Below are 23,459 nucleotides of genomic sequence, written 5' to 3'. Positions count from 1 at the left end.
TCAATTTGTCTGGCATAGAATATAGGTTTCCAGTCACACTTAATAGAATTCCAATCCTGAGGTTCTTAAGAAGTTAAAAAAATATTACTATGGGCCATCCATGCCTATAAATTCCACAAAATGAAGGAAGCAGTGATGTACTATACTACAAAAACTTAAGCATTAAAAAAAATCGTTGGCATTGATGTGGGTAATTATTCCATCAGAATATGAGGCTCTAATTTTCCACGTGGCACCCCAAGTTATTGAGGACCAGATAAATAGCCACACTGTGGAGCTGGTGAATGCCCATCCTCACCAGGTACACCAAGAACCTTAACCTGCCTTTAAAACACCCCAGTTCCACTTGCCAGTCTCTGAAAGGCCTCCTGAGATTTGAGACTGGGACACGCTGGGTATCAGTGTTTTAGAGAAGACCCTTTCTGGCTTCAGGGTCAGATAAAATGTCTTAATTCAAAGGAAAAAGAAGAGCTGGGTCTCTGTGCTACGGATAGAGTAACTTTGTAGTATATGTAAGACCCTGGGTTAAGTTTCTAACTCCAAAAAAATTAAGTAAATAAGGGTGAATAAAGGCTCTCAAGTGAAAACAGAAGTGTACCATGAAGCGGTTTTTGCTGCTTCTATTTGGGTTGTCAATAAGGATGATAACTATAATTTAGGGAGTGCTTACAGTGTGCTAGCCTTAGTGTTATGCACACGATGCCTGCTGTTTCCTCTAGTATAGCCACTCTAGCAAATTATTCAATCTTGACGACAGAAGAACAGAATTCAAGAAGAGAGCCATCACTCGCCCATCCTGGAGGTGAAGTATTGGCTATGCAGCTGGAAACTCAGCCTCCAGAGGGCACACTTTCAAAAGCCTAGCATCATCTTCACTGGGGCCTAGAGCAGTACCACCTTTTCTCTTTTCTTAAGTTGGTACAGTCAGCGAGAGCTGTTCTAAGGTGCCTGTGGAAGTGAGCAGTACTTCTGAGGTTCCTGAAGAAATGGTCCTGGTCCTCTGTTAATTCAGGCTTCATAACCCATAATTCTACCTCCCTTGGAATGAGATGTTTGCCTCCTGGTTTTCAGGGCAAAGGTTATATAGCTCAATACAACAGGACTTGCCTATCATGTGTGGGTCCCTGGATTTGATCCTTGGTACCACCCAAACCAAACCAAATAAACAAAATTTTCATTACATTAAAAAGCCTCCACATTCTCTTAGACAAAGGTTACATTGTCTGACAGAAAGAAACCCAGGCAGACTGGTGCAAAGAACCAGACTGTCAAGTCACCTCACAGTATACACTGTTCTCTTTCGGCAAAACTGACTGTGACTCCTTCATGTTCATCTCTCAAGTAACAAGATTTTAAACAGTTTAATCTTTTCTGATATGATTTCTTTCTTTTCTTTCCTTTTTGAGAGTATAGGGGAGGGTGTTAGAGATGGGACCTCATGCATACTAGGTATGTGCTATACCACTGATGTACTTCCACAACCTTTATCTTGTTCTAATGTGTTTATTGCTACTTGTTCAACACATAATAGGTGCTCAATAAATTTCCGGATCGAGTATTTTGTCGAAAGCAAAGGATCACAGGGCCTTATGAACCCCCGCCACATTGCCTTTCCTTTTAGTAAAGTCTGACTGGAACACTGCCACTTCCACACATAATACACTTGTGCACATAATATGTATGGCTGCAGTTCAGAAGGTCCTCATCTCCTCACATGGATGGGAATGTCTGCAGATAGCTGAGTAGTCAGGCAGTGGCCACTGACTGAAGACAATGGGAATGCATAGATTATCCAAGTGTGATATTTTAAAAAATATTCCTCTCAGTCTCTGTCTCTGTCTGTGTCTGTGTTTATGTCTCTCTGTCTCTCTGTCTCTCTGTCTCTCTGTCTCTCTGTCTCTCTCTCTCTCTCTCTCTGTGTGTGTGTGTGTGTGTGTGTGTGTGTGTGTGTGTGTGTGTGTGTGTGTGGGTCTGAATGTATGTTTGTGCACCACATGCAAGTTAGAGCCCACAGGTATCAGAAGCGGCTACCATGTGGGTGCTGGGAACCAAACCTTGGTCTTCTTCAAAGCAGCAAGTGCTCATAAGCACTGTGCCACCTTTCTGGGCCTCCAACTGTGACACTGTCTCAGAGTAAAATATGGCATCTATGCCTTCTCATAATGCTTCCCAGAATATGAAAATCTGATGAAGGCAGCAGATCTGGAGATAAGATCAGACAACGACATATACCTTCTCCAGTCCTTTGGGCTAATACTTCTGGAGAGGCTTTTTTCCAACAGTAAATCTTTAGGTATGAGAGAAAAAAAAAAAGAAAAAAAGAGAATCCCTTCTATACTGTACTTTTGAGCCAAACTTAAACAGAGACATTAAACACAGACTTATCTACAGCATGTATGACATCAGACTACACACACTTTAATCCTAAGGACAGGATCCAGACACCTAAAAGGAATTAAACACCTGCTGATTCTAGGCATGGATAAGAATGAGGAACTGGTCTATTTCCTACACAAGCCGACCACAACATGCTGTCCTTCTGAGATGACAGAAGAAAAGTGGCTGTGCTGGCTCGTGGAGACACATGCAACTGTGAGTGGTCATCACCAAAAAGGGGCATGACCTAAATAATGGGAAATTGGGAGGAAAAGGGAAACCAATGCCTTCGCTTTCTTCCACGCCCCCGTTTCCTTTGATAATATGATGTGGGGACAAGTGACAACTAGGCTAGAACGCTCTTCACCATTTAATAATTATTACTCGGAACAACCAAGTAATAAATATGGCTGGCGAAAAGACCACATTCACGGAACAGAGTCTTTCAAATCTGTGTTTGACATAGTCTGTCAGTATCCATTAGCTAAAATGTTAAGGGAAAAACTTAAGGTTCCAACAGAGTACAGGACAGGCCTGCAGACTTTCTTCATTTGGTAAATAAAATCTGACTGGAACATTGTCACATGCCCTTGTGCACATACGTCTGTGGCTGTTCTTCATGCTAGGATGGTAGATGTGTGTAGGAACAGCAGGGATCAGTGGCCTGGAAGGGTAAATTATGTGCCACCTGGCCTTTTATAGGAAAAGTGCACTGTGCCCTGGTATCAAGTGGTAGGTAGGGCTTGGTATACAAAGTGGTTAATGAAATTAATAAAATCGGCCTGTAAAACAAGGCATTCTTTTATTCTCTATCATCCACTCTCTGAAGAAAAGTATCATGGAGCTGGCTGAGAATCAAAAGTCTCTGTCCCTGCTATTGGTTATTTGCCACCCAGCAGCACAATCTGGTTAAAACCCATACGATCTTACTTCTAATGATGCCCGAATGGCATCCGTCCTCCAGCGGAAGGAAAGGGGAAGGACGGCATTTCAAAGAAGCATATTATTAAATGAAGAAATGACTGACAAATGGCGAGTAACAAAGCACACTTGTAAAACTAGGAGTAGAGCCTTCCTATCTCAAAAGCCAGTGTCTGTCCCATTCTTCTGACATCCTGTGGCCACCCCCTTCTCCTAGCCAATTAGCTCATGTGTCTGTGTATTTGGTCTAAACGGGGCAAAAAAAGAAAGGGTGTCTTAGGAAGAATCCCACCCGTCAGCAGTCCTGGTGAAAGGGAGCGGACATCATGCAGACACTGGATGGGTTGCCTGTCTGTGGATGCAGCAGGACTGAGAAATGCTGTCACTAAGGAAGATCTCTCACCCTCAACTGACCTGCATTTCCAAGGACCAGAAAAACACAAGCTTCCAATTTACTGCCACAACAGAGGTTTACGCCCAATTTCAAGGAAAACAAATCTAATTTTTGAGAAAAGAGTTCCTCCTTTTTTTTTTTTTTTTTTTTTAATAACATGGCCAGGTTGTGAAAAGTGTGTTCATGGAACTGATAACAGAAAAGGAACAGCTAGACCAACTAGCTCGGATTGTTCTCCACATTTAAATTTTCTTAAAAAAAAAACCCAACAATCCCTTCCCCTCCCCCAAACCATCACAGGATGCCATGTCATACCTACCACATATGTCCCCCGCCATCTGGCCAGCCACTTTCTGCTACAGCCTATTCCCCAGGCACTGTCACTTCAGATGCTCACCTTGGCAAACTCTTCCAAAGAATAACTGCATCTAAAACTTTCCCTGTATCACCTTCATATAAACAAGTTAATAAATATCAGTAAGAATGCCACGGATCCTTCAGAATAATGTAACATGTTAAATGTTTCAGAGAAGTGCTTTTGTTCCCCTCCTAAACAAGCACTGATTCAAATTCATCTCGCATTCCGACTCTGTCCTCCAATTTATTTTCAGTCAACATTATTTCCAATTTACCACATTTCTCTCTTCCAACGTGGCTAGAAACTTAATTTGATACTTGGATTCTGGAATGGATTTCGGCAATGATTTACAGGAAGTCAACTAGCCTGCTTATGATTATTCTAGTAGATTCCAATTTCCTACATGTCATAAAAATAATTTTCATCACAGACTCTATTGCTCCCCCCCATGACAGAGCTTTAGAGTTATTGGGGGCTCGATTGTCATCTAACCCACGCTGACGCGCTGCCAGCAATTCCAGACGCATCTGTTTTCACAAATGACACTAAGTGATACTCCACAGAAACAAACGGAGTCCCAGCTTTCCATCTTTTCATCAGCAGAGCCATCATCCACTTCCTTTAATTGCCTTATTCATTTTCTCTGCTAATTCCATCTTTGCTGAATCTGTTTACTCAGTTCTGCCGCTTTAATTCTATGCTCCCATTTAAAAAAAAAACTGTCACTTGTAATAATTTTGCATTTGCTATACTCATCGGAGAAAACCAACTGGCTTTAAAAAAACAAAAAACAAACAAACAAACAAAAAGACAACCCACCACCACCACCACCACCTAAACACCCAAATCCTGTGTATCCCTGAACACTTTGTATGAATTTGGTTGCTTAGCAGCGTGCTGGGATAACACTATGAGAGCACTGCAAAGCCACAACCCCTTTCCCTTTTGTTAAGATTTGGATCATTTTTGTCTGAAATAAGAACAAAGCAATTCTGATTGCATTTCTAAAGAAACAGACCCCTTGGTGGCAGTTACTGAATTGCAATAGCTCACTTGTGCTGCCCTATGTAAACTCTCTCTGGGAACGAACACTATCCAGAAAAGCTGGGGTCAATTTATAAATCTCAGTTTAATTTACATTCTTCATAGACACTGTAATAACTATTCAAAGCTATTCACTCACAAGCTGTTGGGTGCTAGCCACTGAGCATCAATACCCCTAATTAACAGACAGGCATTGCCTCTGCCATCCACAACTGAAAACCAGTGGGAATATATGCAACGAACCTCTGTGAAGTAACAAAAATGTAGGGGATTACATTTAGGAATTAGGAAGTCTTGAAAGAAGAGGAGGAGGGGGGAGGAGGGGGAGGAGGAGGAGGAGGCAGATGAAGAGGAGATTCTCTAAGTTCCAAAATCACACAATTCATTTTATAAATAATAATGCTAAATTTGTAAATGTTAATGTCGAGGAACTAAGCATAGGTTCTATACACTTAACATTGCATCTGAAGGAACACAGAAGTGATGGGTGGACAGGACCATTCATGGGTACCGTTTGGGGGCAATGGATCAGTGAACTAGGGAATGACAATGATACTTGTGGAGTTTGGACTTGTACAGGTAGAATATGGACTTGGTCATCCAAATCAAGATGCATACATACATTAAGTCGCCTTCCAGAATGCTTTGGGTGGATGGGTGGGTGGGTGTCCACACAGCGATCCCAATCCTTGCTTCAGATTGAGACTAAATTTTCTGGCCCAGATTCTTATCAAAGCCTGTATTCTACATGTGACCTTAGCTTGGTAGCTTGTCATTTTTAATTCCTTAATAACTAGTGTTTATGAATCCTGGTCATCTTTAAAGTTTCTCTAAAAATTGTATTTGCTTCTAATTTTGCCTCTATAATAATAGCTTGCTACTTTTCATATACTGGAGATAGAGACGTAACCTGTAGACCAGCCATTAAATGTGTAAATAATGCAAAATAAGACTAAATGGGAATAAGCTACACGCTTCTGTAGTAAAAATTGTATGCCTTTTGTTTTTTGAGAGAAAACCAAAAGGTACATTTCTCCAGACCTAGATAGTCTGCAGAAGTCACAGTGGTTTTATCTGCCACAGGCAAACACGGCATTAATAAAAAGCATATATAAAGCAATAACCACCCATTTTAGAAGAAAAATGCTATGAACTGGGGTAAGTTTCTTCCAGGATACTAGTATATTATCAAACATGCAGTCAACTTAGTATTAATTGTGACGGAAATGAAACTCGATAAATATTCCCAAGAGTTTCTCTTATTGCTGTTTGACCATTCACACAGATTCAGAAAAAAGAGATGAGAAAAAAATCACATGCACGAAAAGACAGAGTGTCTTTTGTTAGGGGAGAGGTAGACTTTGTGTGAGGATTGAACTAAAGGACCAACTTTCGAATGAAATTGCTTTGTACTTGTTGCCCCTGAAGTGTCTGTTTAAAAGAGGTTAAACGGCAAATCTGTGGATAGTATCATGCTTCTATAAAAACAAATTTAAAAAATGAAATTGGTCTGTTTAGGATGGAATGTTAGTATAGGCAGAAAAAAAATTCTATATGAAGATACACAGTCTTCACCTGAATGTGCTGTGAGGTTGAACTACATGTAGATGTATTTTTCATATTTAAAATGTTTGACGGCAGCAATTTCGTATGGCTCAATCCATATATTAATAAAGAAACTGTGGCTGGAGAATTACTATTATTTAGGGACTGCTGTTCTGTGTAAAAGTCATGAGAAAGAACCTAAGCATGACTTTTTTTTTTAAACTGAGCTAGTGCAGTTATAAAACATGTTGGTGCATTTTATGATGGTTTCTATCTTGGAGTGAAGAGATCAGTTACAGTGCAGCTAGATGCCGTTAACCTAACACTGGCTGAGCTGTTTCTATGGGGCATCCAACTTGACCTTAGAGGCATAGCGTCTCTTTTCTGCCATTTTCTTGGTGCAATAACGACAATTTCTCCAAAACCTAAATATCAAAATTGTGACATCGTCTAAGACGTCCTTTAAAGATGGAGCCCTTGGACAGTTTTTCCTTCCCCAAATCATTTAAGTTTAATTAGCAAAAGATCTCTTCCTTTCTATAGGTGCTGGGGGACAAAACTGACATCCCCTTTCAAGCTCCCACTATAAATGATTATTACATGTCATAGTCTGATACATGGAAAGAACAATCATGTTAGAATAAAAAATTAGAGCATGTCTAAGTCACTCGCGTATTATTGGAATCAAAGCATATTTAGCATGCATGTTCCTCTAGTTCTTTAGCATTAGTACAGAATAACGCATCTCCTATTCCGTGAGCATAGCATGCAGAACATAGGATTTAAATCATGATTAATTATTTTAGTAAAAAAAAAGAGAGACCGTTTTTCCCATCAAGTAGCCCAAGGTGACAAACTACAAACACCCTTTATGAAATACCACGTTACATAGAAATCCTTACGACAGAAATAGAAATAACACTATTTAACATTAGTCCCCAGGATAAAGAAAAAACCCACCCAACACAAGACCACACCACCAGGGATTGTTTTAGAGCCGTTTTTAGAAGAGACAAAACCTGGCTAACCCCTTTCAAGAACCCTCAGTCAAAATCTTTAAAACAGGCTATTGTCAGAGCGCTGGGTACCTTTTCTCTCTTGGCTTTGTTCAGTATTTTCCTCGGCTGCAGTTTCCATGGCTGGCTTCATACCATCCACCAAAAATGCTTTTCCCTGCTTCCCCACAACACACACTTTTCCCTCTCCTCTTCCTTTTCTTTTGGACTCCCCTCTGTCTGTCTTATTTACACCCGCCTGATTGAGAGGCTCTGTTCTTCACTACAGTAGATTACAGTGCCTTCCAAGATGCGAAAGTCTTGTCAGCGTCAATTTCGCTCTGCCTACTGGTCCATAAAGACAGCTGCCAAGGAGCAGGCGACCATACGTCACCGAGGATCCCGGTTATAAAACAGCCACTCTGTGCCCCCACTCTCAGTGCACCCCAGGAAGCTCCTGCTCCCCCACCAAGCTCTTCCTCCCCCCTCTCTCTGTCTCTGTCTCTCTCTCTCTGTCTCTCTGTCTCTCTCTCTGCCCTCCCTTTTTTCTTCTTGCCAACTGCAACCCAATGAATACTAATTAATTCTCCCAGGAAATAATAGACTTGTGACATCAGAGGAAGGGATGTGGAGGAGAAAGAAAAGAGCCCCCTCCCACCACGTGACTTGGTCAGACCACAGTATATGTTATCTCTCAGGAGAATGCCTGTTTTCCTATGCGTCCCCTTTCTGGGGCATCGGTTTTGTTTATTCTATTTATTCCCAGCCCTGGAAAAGTCTCTTCAAAAGATGTACTCTTGCTCTATTAAAAAAAAATAAAAAAAACAAAAACCAGAAAAACTTCTGTTTCACAAATCTCTGGACAAGTTTACTTAAAAAATACTAACAACAAAAGAAAAGAGATATTCAGGAGGGAAGAAACTTCCAATAGATTTAACAATGCTGACAGCAATTCAGCATTAGATTCTACTTCTTTGTATTAATATATGAGGAATTTTAGCTCAAACACAATTTGTAAAAGGGGGTCGTGCTTATTCTACAATCGGTATATTGAAAGTATATCTACTTGATATTTTGGTGGTTTCTAATACAAAAATCAAGGTTTTTTGATAGGATGGGATTCCATCTGCACAGAATATTATTAATTAGAAGTCCTCCGTCAAACCTCAAGAGGGTACTTTTTAACAGCACTCTAAACATCTGGCTTCAAGGCTATTGTGCCCACAGGGATTCCAATGATTCTGAGGGCTGATTCTGATTCACAAGCCCTTTTGCACAATTAAGACCAGTGTTCTTAACTCAAATTAAGCATTTAAATCTTTACTTTGATTATGAGCCTGAGTTTTCAAGCAACACCAATTTCAGATTCATTTAATAATTGCATCTGACTCACTCACCTTCATTGTCCTCATTGAAAAAATTCTGTAAACTGAAGTCACATACAACAATAACTATCAATAACCATGGGATATGGGATTCCAGGAGCCGGCATAGTCTACTTGACACCCATGTTGGGAGTAAATTAAAGACATGTTGGAGGGCCAGTGACACGGCTCAGTAAAATTTCCTGCTGCCAAATCTAACCACTAGAGCGCCATTCCTGGGCTCCACACGGTAGAAGGAGACAATATATTACTGCGCGTGCGCGCGCGCACACACACACACACACACACACACACACACACACACACACACATTTTTTTAAAAGTGGAAATCATCTCTCCTAAAAGCATTCTCCAAAGTTTTATGGGATTTTTACACAATACCTCAAAACAATGTGGGAAGATCCCAAATCAAAATCTTTTAGCAGCCTGATCTTTTAATGCTTTGGTTTTAGATAATCTCTCACGCCCATTTATATTCAACATTTCTGCTGTGTTAAACAAGAAAAGACGTTGAAAACCAGTTTGGCCTGCTTCGACACTTTCTTTTAATTTTCCGTCTCCCTTTCCACTTTCCTCATTGTCTCTGAAGACCACGCCCACAGCCAGCTTCGCCCTGAAATATGGTTTCAGCCTATTTTATTGTCTCTTGGTGAAGGGATTGGGAAGGCACCACCTAAAGCTTCAGCCTCTGGAAAAACAGAGAGAGAGAGAGAGAGAGAGAGAGAGAGAGAGAGAGAGAGAGAGAGAGAGAGAGAGTGATATAACTATCTCCATGGGAAAACTCATAGTGTGCCTTAATTAAACAGTTTTATAAAAGCTGCGTCAGAACAATTTAGGTTCATTCAGGCACAAAGGTCTAAAATTTTACTTCCGCATTGGTAAGACGGTTCTTGTTATCCAGTATGGTCTGAGCTTCATCCTTAGGGCTCACACGAAAGGAGAGAACCAACTTCCACTGCTAGTCTGTGACCTTTATATATGTAAATGTTATTTCACTGACAGTGAAAGAAATGAATGTCATGTAAATTATAAAAAATATAATTGTGATTAACTATGCTAGTGGGATTTTTTTATAAAGTGTCTAACAAAGTCATTTAATTCTAGAAATATCAGAGGAGCCTAATTTTGTTGGATCTCCTATTTGACAAATTAGTTTGCTTACGTAAGAGATAGGGTCTGGTTATGGTGAGGTACTTACCATGGAACTTAGGAACATTATTTTAATACTAATAAAATGAAAGGCAAAATATGAAAGGCATTCTAAATTTTCTTAAACAGCTGTTGTCTATAACATAGTGACAAATCAAAGCAACTGGGCAAGATGCCCTTTTAGTTTTACTCGGAAAATCTACAGGTAAATGAGCTATTCATTATTTTTAACCTTATTCGTAGCTTTACTTCTGCTAGGACTATGATTTATGATACCACTTCTGGAAATTACCATTGTACCAGTTCATAAGCAGCTTCAAAATCCCACGGATGTTTATGATCAACCATATGATTAGGAAAGAGAAGAAAGAAGCAATAGAGAACCCGTCAAGAGGAAGAAAAAGCAAATATATGTTTAAAATACTTTTGGGCATGCCTCCATTTTTGCGCATATATATGTATTTTGCATATATATATATGTATATATATATACATATATCTCAAATAGGAAAAGAAATGACTGAGCTGAAGCTATTTCTTTGAGCCTCATGCTGTAAGACAGTAAAGACACGTGAAAGCTGATGCAGGAATACGAGATGCTGACAGAAAATGGATGTATTACATTAAAACCTATGAAATGGCTGCTACTGCCTTAAAAGAGTACAGTGTCATCCACGTGCGGCGGTTATTTCATCCACCATGTTCATCTATCTGCTAGAGTGCCACAGTGAGCTCAGGAAGCATGCACATGCTTGGAAGAGTTTTCCAAGTGCTAATGTCTACCAGTGTGGCCATCGGTAAGCCATGGTGTTTTCTCTAGGTAGCCCCCAGGCTAATGGGTCACAGAAAACTTGCTTAACCAGAGTGCTCCTTCCTGCCAGCAATATCACAAGATGAATATAGGAAAACTCACCAAGTTGCAAAGTCACCTCCCTATAGAGTCACAAAACACCTAACCATAGAGTCACAAAACAATTTTGCCCACTGCCTCCCCTCCACAACTTTTCTGGAATTATATTTTTTGGGGTTTTGCTTGTTTGAGGAGCACAGCTCAAAATGACTGAAGTCAAAAGAAAAATGAAAATGCCAGGAATCGATTTTAAAAAAAAAAGTCATTCTAACTGCAAATTTCTCCCAAGCCATCTTGGCTCATAGAACATTTATGTCACACGAATTACACTTGGCCATAATCCTTCCTCCATGTCAGATATGGAAAATGCTGTCTAATAAGAAATACAAACTAGAAAAACACAGGATAGTGCTAGGAATTCAGAATATGATTGTTAATAATTGGTTTTTATCTATAACTAAACTGTATTAAAACTATTAAAACTTTTTTTATCAGTTTGGGAAAGCCTTTGTCTTGCATGCTAATTAAATTTCTAATTTTTGTCTTGTTTTCCCATAAGGATTTCTGAGAGCTTGGGCCAGCCTGTCCTATATAGTGAGCTCTTGGCCAGCCTCAGCTAGCAGTATGACACTACACCCCACCCATGCCCCACATAAACAAATAAGGAGAGGGCTGACACACTAGTCCAGTGGATAACAGTACTTGCTGCCAAGCAGAACAATCTGAGTTAGATCCCTGGGACCCACATGATGAGAGAAAATTGCCCTCTGACCTCTACATGTGTGCTATGGAACATGCGAGCTTACAAACACAAAAGAAATAACAATGTCATAAAAGACAAATAAAAATAATAGAATTTCTAACTTTTCATGAAATGTGAGCTTTGGGCTCAGCACAGAGGCACTATGCCATGAAGCAGCATGTTAATTTTCTTAAGTAGGGTGGTCCTCACGTATCTCAAAGTCAATGTGAGGATTGTGGCTTCCTTCCTCTCTCTCGTATCATGGTTGCACAATGTCAGCATACGCCACACTCGGCATGGGGTCATTCTTCACTGGTTGGACATGTGGGTGTTTGAGAATGTTCCTGGCCTCCACTCACTAGATGCATGAGGGAGGCAACTCATTCCCAGCTGAGAAACACTGCCTTCAATCTAGTTTTCTGTGGTTGCTAGAACATACTCTTTTTAGCTAATGGCTCTAAAGCCTGGCTGTACCGTGGACTCAGGTGGGATGATTTAACCATACATCCAACCTCCTACATATTGTGACCAGTTAGTAGTCAGCTTGTGTGGTGTGAAATCTTTAAAATCTCCCTCCACCCCAGGTTGTTTGAACAGGTAGCAAGAATGTAGGCAGTTGGGACACAATACTTTTGGAAGGGTACAAAGAGAGAAATTTGGTGGACCTATAGAAGAGTCAGGGAAGTCATATCCTACGATGGAGGCTGTATACACAGCAGAAAGGGCCAACTGAGAATCAAGACAAGAGATGGGGGAGGTAGTGCTGATGTCCACAGGGAGCATACTAAGAACAGGGGATAGACTGATTTCCTAGGGCCAGTGTGACAAAGGAGCATAAACTTGATAGCTTTAAATAATACAAATTATTCTCTCACAGTTCTGAAAGCTGAAAGTCCAAAGCCACGGTGAGGAAAGGGATGCATTTTCTCTGAAGGAACCATGAGGCAGATTCAGTTTTGCCTCTGCCAGCTTCCAGCAGCCATCAGTGGTCCTTAATGTTCAGTCCTTGTCTTGGCACTGTGCTCTAACCTCCACCCATGTCACCATATGGTGTTCTCTCTGGGTGTTTCCTAAGGACACCAATAGATTGAGTTGGACTTAGGCCTACCTTAATAAACCAAGGCCTCATCCCCACGTCTATATATCTACAGAGACTACTTCCAAGTAATGGAACTTTCACAGGTACTAGAAGTTAAGATTTTATAATATTGGCACCTGGCGGGGGCAATATATGACTCAACTCCCACCAGGTGAGGGAGACTGAGAAGGACGATCGTGTTTGGAAGCCATATGAGCTATGCTTATAAAATTCCTCAGTCTAGGCAGAATTTCTAAGTGAAGAATTGGGTGCTAGCAGCAAGGAGGAACAAATTTGAGTGAGGGTGGGTGTGATCCCAGAGCAGAAGGCGCAGAGGAGAACACCATGCATGTACCACCTAAACTCTGGGGGCCTTTGTAGAAGTCCTCTCAAAGGAGGCCAAGAATATTGGAGAAGATCCAGGGGCCCGTCACAGAGGAGAGAATTTTGAGAAGCTGGGGAGGTGACATAGTGAAAGCAGTCAGATAGGGAGGATGTAGCAAAGACCACTGAAAGAGAAAATTTCAATTCCCTGGCCAGTGGCATCACAGACACTAGAATGGAAGCCACTTTTAGAATGATCACAGGAGGACTGGGAAAGTGAGGAAGAGGAAGAAAGGATGGGCCACGTACTACAGAAGTGTATCGAGATAAGGCAAGGGAAATACGTAGCAGATAAAGGAGAAAACCACAGCCAAGAGCAAGTCCACCAAATAGTGGATCCTGCAAAGGCAACTGGGATTGAAAGAGATTGAGATGTATGTGGAGGTAGATGAGTGGCATGGAATCAAGAGGCCAGGAGAGTAGGCACCAGCTCCAGAGGGCAGGCTGAGACAGCTCTGCTTTTATGGGAGTAAGGACAGAGGAACTAAAGGAAAACAGATGTCTACTCAAAAGACATGGTGGTGACTGGCATGTTACTGGTACAGCCTGCCCTGCATGGAAAGGGTACATACATCCATTACCTGATGCATCCATGTTACAATCTTAGGAGGCATAACCACTCCCAGTAGGTGACAGAGTAGAAGGGTGATGGTCTTGGCCTTATGAAGGCAGACAGCTTGCCCCAAGTCTGGGTTGCTTGAAGATATTAGTGGACCTTACATTTTTAGAGTATCAGAGGCCCCAGAGGGTGGAGGAGAGGGAGGGGGAGGCAGAAAGAAGGAGGGAGAGGGAGGGAGGGAGAGAGGGAGGGAGAGAGAGCTTTTATTATACACTGTTACACTGGGGAATGGATTCTGGCATAACAGTCACACCTAAAAGATAAAAAAAAAAAAAAAATCGGAGTCAGATGATTAAATCTTTTGTTATAGATTTTTTTTTTTTTTGAGGTAGGGTTTCTTATACCCAAAGCTGTCCTTAAACTTGCTGTCCAGTCAAGGATAACCTTGAACTCCTGATACTACTTCCACCTCCTGAGTATCTGGATCTTAGGTGTACAGTCCCACACCCAGGTTCCTTAAAAATGGGGTTTTGTGTATGCCAGGCCAACACTCTACCAACTGAGATACATTTCTTGTCCTCACTTTTTTTTTCTTTAATTTTTTTATTTAAAAAGGTATGCATATGAGTGTTTTGCATATAAGTGTTTTGCATATGAGATTTTTGCATATGAGTGTTCTGTCTATGTATATGTACATGTGCCACATGCTTGCCTATAGAAAGTCAAAAGCGGATCCAATGCCCTGGAACTGGAGTTAGAAATGATTGTAAGCCACCATCTGAGATCTGGGAACTGAATCCAGGTCCTCTAAGAGCAGTAAGTGCTGTTAACTGCTGAGCCATCTCTCCAGCCCCTCTTTCTAATGATTTTGATAAAAGAAAATTTCTGCTTCTGTGTACACAAGGCATATATCAGGAGACAGACAGCTGATCTAATGAGACGATGCTTCTTAGTTCATTATCACGTTCCACAGGGATTTTGGATTCCCTCATTAAGAGTCACACACCATCAACAGGCTCTTCCTGACCGCCCCTGCAAGGGGCAGACCTTCAGAGTCTCTTTGTTATGCCTTCACTGCAGCTCTTAGAATTCCAGTCATTACTTTGTTGTGGCTCCTTCTATGTCACCAGAAATCCTAGGGCGTAGAGCCTAAGAGTGAGCCACTCAACATTATAGCTGGGAGAACCTGGCGTGCTCTGGTAAGAAAGTGCCTCAGGCCATCTGTCAAAACCCCACCCCAGCGCCAGCCTTCTCAGCTCTGGCTCTGTTCCAAGAGGGCACAGCCCCCAAGCCCCTTTCCTTTAGGTAGCTTCCTGGGTGATCTCCCTGTCTACATTTTAACCCTTCTTCAATCTCACTCACTGATAAGCGCCCATTTTCTCCACTAGCAGACAGCCATGCACATTTACCGGCTTTCCATAGACTTGGCAATGAACACTTGGAGCAATCCCAACTTTCAATAGGTTGTGCCCAAGGAGGGCAACCCAGAGCAGATATGTCTCTGTATCTTTGACCAGCTTTGCCAAACACAGATAATTTGAAGTTAAATCACAAGACATTTGGATGGTAAAGTATCTCACAAGTTGAAGATGTGAGTCTTTTAATATTCCTTCTGAGAACTCAGGTGCACCAAGAAATCCAATTTTTTTTACTTAGCAGCTACTTCAGCCCTCAAACACATATTTTCCCCAGAATCGAGTCAATGTAAGGATTAATGAGTTTCTGTCTAGGGAAAGGTGCTTTCTCAGACAGGCACATGGACTCCCCCCACATTCCTCTTGGATTGGCAGACCCACCCAGGCCCACTCACAACACTGCTCATTTCATACTCATATGGGAGAAGAGAAAGCATCAAACAGTTATAGTTGGCTGACTTTATATATGCACCCGAGATACTTGGCCAGATGAGGGTTCTGTTTTTATGTGGAGTGCAGTGACTGGGCTCAACCCTGTCTCTACTGAACCCTAGCTTCCCACCTGTGAAAAGTGTGACACAGTCCCTCACTCAAGGACAAGGACTGTAGGCATCCTCTATACCAGCACTGACAAGGGAGTTGACCCATGTTCATTCTATTGGCTTCAGGACAATATTGAGATCAGGTCTTGCCATCTTTCTTGGACAGAGACACCAAGCAGAGGGAACCAAAGGGACTTGAGGGACTTGGGCTATGGCCCAACTTTGAGCAGAGCCTTGGCTATCAGATGCGAATGCTGGGAGTTCAGGAATCAGGTAGTTAGAATGGAAAGGCACAAAGCTAAACAAGGGCTCCTGCAAAAAAGGCTTTCAACACCATCAACTACTTAACTTCAAGAGTTCAGGTCAGCACCTGTGAGTTTTTCAAAACAGCTCTCTAGGGCTGGAAATGTAGCTCACTTAATAGAGTACTTAGTACAGATGAAGCCCTAAATTCAACCCCCTGTACCTCATAAAGTAGCTATGGCATGCACCCCTGTAATCCTAGCACTTGGGAGTTGGAGGCAGAAAAAGCAGAAATTCAAGGTAATCCTTAGCTACAGACTGGAATACTTGAGACTGTCTCGAAGAAAGAGAGACAAAGAAAAAGAGAAAGAGAGCTCTTTTATACTTTCTCTCCTAAACATAGTAATCCAGACAACTCTGCCTGCCCCTACTCTCTGTAGAACCCAGAGCTGTTCACCTCCCTGACAAAGATTCTCAGCCACATCCTCGTCCACCATCTGTTCTAGCCATCTCTCCAGTGACCAGCATGCTGACGTCGCCTGACCTCACATGAACCTCGACTTCATTAGCTAAGGGAAGAACTCAGGCTGGAGCATCCTCCACTGGGCTATTGTTAACATATCAAGATGCTGCAAAGCCTCAACATGCCTCCTACTTTGTACTGACAAAATGCTATTTCTAGTTTGGAAGCTTGTCATGCTCCCACTACTGCCATACAGTCCCATGAAGAGTGAAGCCAAGAAAGGACTAGTGGGTGATTGCATATCCTATTAAGTTTTTCCCTGTCCTTGAGCGCCCCCACATACTTTCAACTTAGGTTTTTAATTCAGAGACAGACTATCACTCTATAGTCTGAGATGACCTGGAACTCACAGCAATCATCTTGCTTCTGCTTTTTGAGTGTTGAGGCTACAGGCAGGAGCCATTATGCCTGGCTTCACTTCTATGTCCTTGTCTAGCTTGATTAGATTTCTAGGGCACTTCTGTCCTCAATCTCTACTTGCCCTAGACCTCTCTATGACCTTGTCCTAACTCCTCCACAACCATTCCCAAGGACAGTACCCCAAAGAGGATGCCCAAGAATATAACACCTTGTAAATAAACAGATGTGATATGAATAAAGCCTCAAGATTACAAGGAGGTATGTCTCTAAGGATATTTACTCTTGAAGAGATGGATGGAATTTATTTCTGGAAGTTGATGGAGGATAGGGGTGATTGTTAACACATGAGTATCTGAGATAAAATTAGCTTTGCTTCTAGTTTCAATTTTTTTGAAACACAATTGAATTTCTTCACGTCAGAGACCACACAAACCTAGCTACCTTCATGGGCATGCAACAAGTATTCTTATCTCAAAAGAGCCTTTGATATAAAGGTCTTGAACTCCTTTCTTTAGAGACATGGTCTTATGTATCCCACCCTGGTATGCTGTGATTATAGGTATACACCATCACACATAATTTATGCAATGCTAGGGATAGAACCTATGGCTTTGTACAATGCCAGGCAAGCAATCTACCAACTGAGCTGCCATTTCCAGCACGTTGAGACAAACAGACCACATTTTCAGCTTGCATTGAGCTCTGAACATTCTATAGCTAGCCCTACCTGTGAGGTCTGACCTAGTAAATTATCAACCTCCAAATTTATAACTATGGGATTATGAGATCAGGAAGATGCTAACATCTGTGTTGACTTGAAAGCATTTGGCAAAATCCCATCACATGTTTGGGGGAGGGTTGCTTGATGCTGGCAGTATCACTCAGTTATACATTCTAGTGTAATTAGAATGGGCGAATGTGTATTCAAAGTGGCTAGTAGGTGGTAGCCATTAACCCAGAGAGGAAGGTGTCTAGCTCTCCACCACATACCTCTGCACTTGGTCTATGCCATGGACATGGGAAAGCTACTCGCAGCCTCCAGAAGGCAGGCCATCTATAAGCCTTTATTTTACCATCTACTCATGTGAAAAAAAGATACAGGAATCAATCTAGAACTTCTTCATAGAAAGCTAGAAGAATTTTGTTCAAGTCTTCTGACCTTCTTTTAAACAAATATGATGTACAACGAATTCCAAAACAGGAAAGAAAAGTTGAGTGTTTAGTTGCTTCTCTCCTTTATCAGTCTGTATTCAGGACCAGACAGGACTGGAGCACTCAATTCTTTTGACCCCAGCTCAAATGCACTGGTTTTTATCTGATGCATAGTTTGCACATATTCTCTTATAATAAGGCATAAGTACCAAATCTACAATGTTTGTGCCAGTAAAGATAATTCTTCCCATAATATACATCTTTGCACAAAACAGGTTTTGTGTATTTCTACAAAACACTTCTCAAAAATAAGACCCTGTTGGGCTAAAGTAGAGCATAGTAGAAAAGACAACATATATCTTTGGAAATCAATACCCGATAATGCTAACTTTGTTTTGTTGTTTTCAAGACAGGGTCTCGCCTGGCTGTACTGGAACTCATTCTGTTTACCAGGCTGGCTTCAGACTCACAGAGATCCACCTTCCTTTGCCTCATGAGTGATGGGATTAAAGGCATTGTGCCATTCTCTCTGGCCAATTTATCTTTTCAATAAACTCCTCTGGTAAACCACGTCATAAGAGTGAGTGAACAAACGTGCACCACAGATTATCAAGTAGAACTAGGAAGCCGCCATGAGAAGCAGTTGCTGTGATGAATACGTGGGACCAGAGCTGGGTGTGAAATGCTTTTTAACAACAGCAATCCGCGCTAGGACCAAACTTGTCAACCTACCTCCACCAAAGCATAATGGGTGGAGAATGGTCACCTGCTCCACCGACTCTCAGAGGACAACCTTGGATTACGGACAAATCTCAGTTCCCAAGCTGAGAGCCTGTTTCTTTCTGCCCACACAGGAAAACCAAAGCCAAGTGCAAGTGGAGTATGAACACAAACAGTGGACTGTGAGCAGAATGAATGCCTAAGTTTGAGAAGAGGGTCAGTATGCACCTCTGCGTGCCCTTCTGTATAACAAATGATTAGAAAGTCTAATAGCTTTACTGACGCACACAGGGGTTAACATGCTCATAGCTGAGAATGGCGGCTTTAGGAGAATATGAAGTACTCCTAAGCACTTAAAAATGATAAAGTACTCGAAGATTCTAAGCTGCTGTAATTATCCAGCCCAAGAAGAGGCACTCACTGATATTTGGGCTAATAGAACAGAAGGCAAATTCTTGATTTGGGCTATTCTTCAAATCCTCAAAGAAGATTTTGAAGCCTTTTGTTTTTTATTTTATTTTATTTTATTTATTTTTTTTTTTTTTTGGTTCTTGGTTTTAAGCACCTGATCCTAAAGTATAAACAGACAAAGGAATAATTAAACACAACATTGTGCTGGAAAAGGAACCTCAACTGTATTTAGTGAATTTAAAGGGTTTTCCTTCTTCTTTGTTTTCGGTTTTATGAGGCATGGTATCACTATACAGCCCACGCTGGTCTTCAGTTTTGTGACAATCCCACCTCTCAGCCTCGTAAAACACCTTTAACAACTTTACCTCTAAGCAGAAATTCAGGTACTCTGAGTTGAACAAGAATGGTAGTTAGAGGACTTGCTGTGTACCCTCTTGGCCAGTTTCACAGATGGAAACTCTGGATAATTCATATTCACATCTAAGGGCAGATCAGTCAACACGTTGAATTATATATTTATTATTAGTTATGAAAATGTAACTTCTTTTCCACTAATTTTTGCTAGTGCTAGTGAAAATATCAAAAAGTAATTAGATGACTTTCAAACCTGTTATTGCCATAGTTAATACATCTCATATGAGAAAAGTCAGAAAACTCCACAGAAATAAATGCTTGTAATTTCATTGCATTTATTTATTTATTTATTTATTTATTTATTTATTTATTTATTTTTAATTTTGTTGACAAAGGGTCTGTCTCCATACATAACCCTGGCTAAGCTGGAATGTGTCATATGTTAAGATTGACCTTGTGTTTGAGGGGATCTCCCTACCTCTGCCTTCTGAGCACAGGATTTACACCTTTGTGCTATCATGTTATTACTGAGATCTGAACAGAGCAGTGGCATAGGGCCATGCCAAAGCTGACTCAGATACAAAATGCAAGATGCTACTTAGATTAATATGGCTCTTAAACTTGGCCCTCATGCCACCTCTCTCTCTCTCTCTCTCTCTCTCTCTCTCTCTCTCTCTCACACACACACACACACACACACACACACACACACACACACACACACACACACACACACACACATTAATGGCTGGTGGTGTTTTGTATCTATAATTTGCTTTTTTTCACCTTGCTTTTCTTGACCTTCTATGATTTCAACCATTTAAGAAAAATGATTGCTGTTCACAGGCTGTCATTCTAAATGCTAAAATACATTTACCATGCCAGTAAAGAGACCACCAAACAGACGACTCCAGCCTTAATTTAAGGAAAAAACCCATAGTCTCAACCAATTAACACCTGCATGCAAGTGCTTGTTTGTAGTGTGAAATGGCGTGGCGTGAACAAACTCTGATCCTTATATGTACTTAGGAAATTTTGTGGACATAAATGCAGCTGTGTGCTGATCAAAGAAGGACTATATTCTGAGAAACACATGGCTAAGCAATTCCTTTGTTGGGAGAATAAGTGTACTTATAAAAACTAAGCTAACTAAACAGTATGCAATGTAATCTTGTGGAACCAATGTCATCCATGTGGCCCATTAACCAAAAATTGCAACTTTCCATTTCTACAGGGCAAAACATTATCTTGCTTTTAGATCTTTAGAATGTATAACCCAAGAAAACAAAAGATGCAGTCAAAAAATAATTATGTTTAGGAATGTGTATATGTGTGCTGTGGGGTTCTGTGTCTGAGTGCAAGTACCCATGGAGCCCAGAAGAGGGCATCATATTCCCTGGAGTTGCAATTATAGATGTTTATGACCCACCCAACATGGATGCTAGGAACCAAACTTGGGACCTCCGGAAGAACAGTGCATCCTCTTAGTAGCTGAGCCATCTCTCCAGCATTCATTTTTAAAAGAACAATATTAACAGCTACTGCAATAAAGACAATAAGCCTCTATTTTCGTTTCATAAGCAAAGCATAGTGCCATCAATATTTACCAAAACAAACCTAGAATTCAGCTAACATTTGTGACCTACATTGAATATGCCACAAGTACACATAACAAATATACAAACTGCCTCCAATGAATCATGTGAAATTCCAATTTAGAAGCACTTTTGCCTATTTTAATGGCTGCTTGCCTAATGAATGCATTATTCTTCAGTTATATAAAAAAAATCCACACATTTAAAAAGCAGCCCAGCTAAAATGTGCCCAGAAGGAATTAAATTAATGCACTTTCACGCGTAAAAATCGGCCACTCTGAGCAGGAAGGAAAACATGCCTGTTTTCTATTGAGGAGGGTGGATCTCCACATCTAATCCTGTTGTCTTACTTTGCAGAATCCTGATAAAATCTACCTTGTAAAAATCGAAGCCAGATGTGATGGGACATACCTGTAATTGTTACTACTGGTGAAGCCGAGGCAGGAGGATTGCCCAGGAATTTGAGGTTATCTTGATGTACATAGTGAGTCCCATGCCAGCTGGGGTGCATAGCCAGACTGTCTCAAAATAAATAAAAGAATAAAAGTGAAAGTGTAGACTATAAAATTTGATCTATGTGTGTATGCATACATCTGTCTGTCTCTCTGTCTACCTACCTACCTATCTATCTGCCTGCCTGCCTATCTGTCTGTTTGTCTATCTATCATCTCTCTATCATCTACTATCTATCTATCTATCTATCTATCTATCTATCTATCTATCTATCTATCTATTGTTATCTGGTGAGGAAACTGCATAAATTGACAATGGAACTAAATATAACTCACCCTATTCAACCATGACAAACAGGCTTTGAAGGTCTAAGTTGCCATCGTATCGTTAGGTCTGTGGTGCCATTTTAAAACACTGATTCTTTCTTTCTTCCTTCCTTCCCTTTGGCGATGCCTTGTCTAAGACATGGAGGCTCAACACTGGTCTCTCTCCCATCCCCCACATCCTGGCCTGTTTATTCATCTGAAGCACACAGTCTGTCTTGAAGGAAGTTGGACAGTCCCCTAGAGGATGATGCCATGGAGCAAAGATAACAAGAGGCAGCCATCTGGGGAGGGAGGGCCAAACATAGTCATGAGAGCCCACCGGGTGCTGGGTAGCCTACAGACCTGAGGGGTTTCATGGGTGACTGGAGCTGCCACCCAATTCGATTCGTCTCCTTTCTCCGGGTACAATAAGGGGCGTCCAAACCCTGGGAATGCTGCCCTCTCTTCTCTATCATCATTCATATCTCAGCTATGACAGGACTAAAAAAGACTCTGATGGGAAATGTGCTACCAATTAGCATATCTCCCCACCCCCACCCCCGCCCCCGCATACAAAAGAGGCTTTTAAGCTTCTGCTTTTTTAAAAACCAAGGGCTGGGGGGTTGGGGGGAGGGGAACCACCAGGCAGCTCTTAGCAACAGTATCTGAAATTCAATGATCTGCCCTCCCTCAAAGCTGTTTGTATGGTTTTCAATTTTGTTCAGGCGAGCCTCCTCTCAGATGGCTTAGGAACTTATTAGATAGTATGTATTCGGCTACTAGGTAATGAATGGCCTCCCTCTTGTTATTAAGCCTCAATTCAATTCTTTGATTAAAAAATAGTAATTATAAACCTGCAGCCCTTCTTCCACAGAGCATGGTATCCTCTGCCCAGAAGAATCGACAGAAAGAAGGAATCTACTAATTGGAAATAAAGGGAACTGCTCTGAGGGGACACCCCTGTCACATTTATTTACTTTGTTCCCATCTTCATGAATAATGAGGGGAAAAGATAACAGAAAGCAACATGGCAGTGTTAGCCTGGGGTTCGCCTGAGGGATGCCAGCAATCATTTCATGCTTGCTGTGAGTCTCCCAAAACACAACAGGCCTAACCCATTTGAAAGGTCATAAAAATGTCAGTTGAGGAGCTGGAGAGGGCCCGCAGTGAGCCAGAGTCCTTGCTGCTCAAGCATGAGGACCTGAGTTCAGGATATAGAACCCTTGCAAAAAAGCCAGGGAGGGCTGTCCCACCAGTGCTGTGGTGGGATTCAGGGTCAGCGAGAGACCTTGATTCAAAGGAATATGACAAAGAGTGATAAACTTGATTTCTTCCTCCAGCTTCTGCACTTTGGTATGAACAACCCTCACAGGTATGCATTTAGACACCCCTCTCCCAACACACACACAATCAAGTAAATTTCTAGGGTCTAGCAAAAGAAATGATTCATGGATCATGCCATGAAATACTAATTCTCTTAAGTATGGATCCTCAATTCGAGAAGGGAAAATGGAGATGTATCTGGCTCAGAATGAATTCTTTCAAGGGCTTGAACCTTTAATGGGAGCTCAAAACAACTAGGGAGTCATTAAAAGGGCAGCTTCCT

The 23,459-nt window shown here is 41.4% G+C and overlaps 1 protein-coding gene across 5 annotated transcripts in view; it reads right to left on the bottom strand.

Annotated features, from left to right (window-relative positions):
* Gpm6b (glycoprotein M6B) overlaps positions 1-23,459 on the bottom strand; it is a 145,836-nt gene that overhangs the window by 36,302 nt on the left and 86,075 nt on the right. The window contains exon 1 of one of the 5 annotated variants that reach the window (XM_032889584.1): positions 7,727-8,098. The exons of 1 other annotated variant lie outside the window; for it this stretch is intronic. In XM_032889584.1, the coding sequence (XP_032745475.1) occupies positions 7,727-7,787 (61 nt within the window). In that variant the 5' untranslated portion in view covers positions 7,788-8,098. Of the gene's footprint in view, positions 1-7,726; positions 8,099-23,459 lie in introns of those variants that run through there. 3 more of the 5 variants (XM_032889583.1, XM_032889587.1, XM_032889585.1) reach the window with 3 other exon arrangements.

This window comes from Rattus rattus, chromosome X (assembly GCF_011064425.1).
Source record: "Rattus rattus isolate New Zealand chromosome X, Rrattus_CSIRO_v1, whole genome shotgun sequence".
NCBI classification, from domain to species: Eukaryota; Metazoa; Chordata; class Mammalia; order Rodentia; family Muridae; genus Rattus; species Rattus rattus.
This window is presented reverse-complemented; position numbering and strand designations above follow the sequence as displayed.